Here is a 4,001-nt window from a genome sequence, read left to right on the forward strand (position 1 = left end):
TTTTCGGTGCCTCACGTATTGAAATCTGGTTTTCAATGAACAAAATGTCAAATATTAATACTAAATTTATAAATATATCGATATATTATTTATTTTAGTAAATACGGTGTTATATATATCTATTTTTGAATTTTTGCTATGATAAAATGGTCCGACTAGTGATGTAACAACCTTGGAAGCAAAGTCAAAAGGTAAGTAGGACACGAGAGCACCAAAGCCAAGCTGACAGTGTTGTTACTCGTCGACGGTCGGCACGCTGCTGGCGCTGCGCCTGGCGCTGCTGAACTGCCCCGTCACGGTCCGGCCGACGAACTTGCCGGCCTTGCTGAGGCCACTGCCGAACGCGCCGATGCCGGAGCCCACGGCGCCGATGCCCGTGCCCACCAGTCCCACGCCCGAGCCGGCCGCGCTGATGCCCGTGCCGGCCGCGGTGCCGGCCGCCGCGACGCCCGTGCCGGCCACGTTGGTGACCGTGGACGCCATCCCACTGGCAGCGTCCGCAGCGCCGCTGACGGCCGCCGTCTCGCCCTTCCCCTTCCGCCGCGCCTCCACGGCCCGCTTCTCCAGCTCCAGCGCCTCCAGGGCCTCCGCCTTGGTGAACGGGTGGTAGAGCACCTGCATTAGCTTACAAATCAGCGTCAAACAACTCGACTTCTTGCTACGAACTAAACACGAACGCGGAAACAGCGGGGTGGAGATCGATTGATCTTTCCTTGATGGTGAGCACGCCCCTGTCCTTCTTGTCCTTGACCTTGGTCGTGTCCAGGGACGACAGCAGCTGCAGGTTCACCTCCTGCACCGTCTCCATCTCCAGGTCGCTCAGAGGCAGCTTAGCGATGCCCAGCCGCTTGTCTTGCTTCAGCTTGTCCTCGTCAAACACCTGAAACCCCAGCGAAAATGAGACCACTTGCTCCATACACTTCATTTCGTTTCTCCTGCGTTCTATCTGAGAGCGAGTGGTTCTTCTACCTCAAGAACGAGAGACTGCGTCTCCTTGTCCTCGGCGATCAGCTCGAACGTCTCGTTCCATTCCGGGTTCAGGTTGTCGTCGATGACCCTGGTCTTCTCCTTGAACATTGGGCGTATGAACAGGACCACGTACGGGTCGGATTTGCCGATGAGCTCCTTGTTCTTGAGAGAATCCGCGCGCGCCACGGTGACGGTGAGTTTCCCTTGCGGCATCAGCTCGAGATCACTGCACAAGAGCACCGGAACCTGTCATTCTTACTTGCACGATTTTCGAGTGGACAGATCAACGAACTTTTTGTGACAGGTTTGGGACTCGTAATTGTGGGTGTAGAATGGGCAGATTATGTAAACCTTATGTCGATGTCGACTCCGCCCAGAGGAACAACGATTCTGTGTGGCCATTGGAGCATGTCAGTGATCAGTGATGCCACTGTATCCTACAGAAAAGTAACAGGCAAATGGGATGCTTTTTTACTTCTGAAACTTTGCAGACAAAAATAAAACCAAGAAAGGAAAAACAAAAGGAAAGGGAAATTCATTGCATACGTCAATCATGTCTGAAAGTCCAGGCATCGCAGTCAGGCTTCCTCCGACCGCCTTCAGTATGTAGTCGATTCTTGGTTTTGGCTGCAATTGTAGAAAACCATACACTTCAGAAACAAATATGATACTACAGTGAAACAAATACTATTCATGGCAGATTAAGATAAAACAAATTATATATGACGTTTATATGAAGTCAGTAAGCGACATCTCTGACGACAAAGAGTCTTCAAATTAGAATTCAACGGGTAATCCTAAGAGAGGACTTTGAGTAGTTATAGGGAGCACACCTCTGCCAGAAGAGCAACAACAGCAGCAGAGATGCATGGTATCTCTTCTGACAATTGGAAGACAACACGGATAATGGTGTAGACCTGAAGGTTCTTAAACTGTATACATACATACAGAATAAATATGGGAACTGTTAGGTTAATATACTGGATGTAAAGACAACACTCGCAGTACAAATGCAAGTTGTTGTACTACATGCAAAAAAATAAAATTTAAATGATCAGCTTTTACTTTGCCCAAGCTGGAATTACTGATATCAATCCAAATGGTAAATTATTGTATATGAGTAGTTTCTGTCATGTAAAAATTGCAACCCTTTTTTATAGAAATAAAATGGGAAACTGAAGGTAATCCCCTCTTTTGACAGGCTTGCGTGGCAACGTGCAAACCTGAATGGGAAGTGAAGCAACAAGTGTTTCAACTGCGAGAATAATATTGGGATCCCCACCCCACCGGAAGTCGATGTCCATTGTAATTTGCCCTTTCTTGAAGCTCTGGATCCGAATGCCTGAACACAGAATAGCATAAATCAGATCAAGATTTAAGAAGAACGCATTACTGTGAAATTGACACCACTTTGTCTATTCAACCTTCAATTTTCGGCGGAACAGTCCCTAGTGACAGTCTGCTGAACTTCAGTGAGGATATCCCTGGCGGTCGATAATCGTCAAGCAGCGGCTCGACAGAATCTCTGATGACCATAGTTGCTGCCTGTAGTCAGATATAGCTACAAATCAGAACATATGTCGACAGCAAAGAGGTAAGATGCCCCCGTTACTTGAAATTAAAGTGACTTCATTCTAAATCTATGGGATTCCCCCATGAAGTTTTTCTAAAAGAACTAATGGAGGTTACTTGTACGTACCTCTTCAACAAAGGGCCAAAGCTTGCTCAACTGTTTGTTAAGCCATTTAACCTGACAGCAAAACCAAAGCACACAATAATATGAATCAAGTTAAACATGCAAGCAAGACATCAAGCGGATATTACTCTTTGAAAAACGACAACACGCTGTGGGATCTTGAACGCTCATTTTCTAAGTTTTGAATGCTGAAGAATTTTGAAACTTCAGATATGGACTGCAAATGTCTTCTCTCTAAATTAAGAGGAGACAAATGCTGACAGCTTTTCACGCCCTTGGTAAAATTACGCTGTAGACAATGCAACAATAGTGCGACAAGCCACAGCCAGCACAGCCGCTAGTTAGAAATTAGCTCCTCTAAAAGACACTGCTTGTAAGATCTTCATGGAATGTTTTATAGGATGTTTCTCAGAATTTACGATAATAATATCAATTAATAGGAACATCAACAGAGTGTCAGTAAAGCAACATTTCACCTGTTCATATTCTGGGAATGATATCCATTCAGGGAGATTTTCTCCGCATATTTTCTTCAAATCATCGCGGTGGAGAGATCCAAGTGAATTGATATCAGCGGCCTGTTTCAAAATGTATTAATCTGAAAATTATCTCAAACTAACATGTGCTTACCAGACTACAAAAACTTAGCATCAATTTGCAAGCCATTTGATTAACAATATAAAAATTAACCATTCTATAAACTCAGATGGAATAAATTTACAATGATGCAACGCCGGCTTGCAAAAGACTTGTGCAACACAAATCACTCACAAAGAAACATGAACCATGTTCTAAGTCTGAATCTCTCAGGTGATTCAACGCATTTCGTCAAACCAAACATATCCACCGACTTTTTTTTCCCTTAGGCAATCGGAGTTTACTGACCAAAACCGTATCACAATTGGTATCATATCAGAAGGAAAATCAAGAACAAAAATAACAGAACGCGCGCACACCAAGATCAAAACTTTTCATGATCGCATTCATAGATCAAATCCTAATGATGAAGTCGCACTTGCCTTGACACTGCGTTTGGCGGCGCGGCGAGCCATGGCTCGCGACCAGCCGGCGATCAGGGCGATGCCGACGATCATCCCCATTACGACTCCCGAAATGAACCCCATTTCTCGTCTCCCTTCTCAATGTGCCAAGAAAGAGAAGGAAAAGGTGGGAAAAGAAATGGATCAAATGACAATGGCGTAGACAAGTCTCGGATGAAATTGGTGACAAATCTCTCTCCAAATTCGTTTTACTGCTAACGCCACATGTGGGCCGATTTTTTCGCGTGCAATAGTAACAATAAAGGGGGGAGAGAGAGAGAGAGAGAGAGAGAGAG

At 45.1% G+C, this 4,001-nt stretch overlaps 1 protein-coding gene across 1 annotated transcript; it reads right to left on the reverse strand.

The window, feature by feature from the left end:
• Window positions 1–234: 234 nt before the first annotated feature.
• LOC133910962 (calcium-dependent lipid-binding protein-like) lies at window positions 235–3,789 on the reverse strand. The gene is made up of 11 exons (XM_062353200.1): window positions 3,685–3,789; window positions 3,142–3,243; window positions 2,669–2,719; window positions 2,394–2,514; window positions 2,193–2,311; window positions 1,803–1,901; window positions 1,516–1,596; window positions 1,321–1,406; window positions 970–1,195; window positions 686–880; window positions 235–615 (listed from the first exon to the last, which is right to left on the reverse strand). The coding sequence occupies exons 1-11, from the start codon at window positions 3,787–3,789 to the stop codon at window positions 235–237; spliced, it is 1,566 nt and encodes a 521-aa protein (XP_062209184.1).
• Between the last annotated feature and the right edge of the window lie 212 nt (window positions 3,790–4,001).

The sequence above is a fragment of the Phragmites australis genome, chromosome 3 (assembly GCF_958298935.1).
Source record: "Phragmites australis chromosome 3, lpPhrAust1.1, whole genome shotgun sequence".
Classification (NCBI taxonomy): domain Eukaryota; kingdom Viridiplantae; phylum Streptophyta; class Magnoliopsida; order Poales; family Poaceae; genus Phragmites; species Phragmites australis.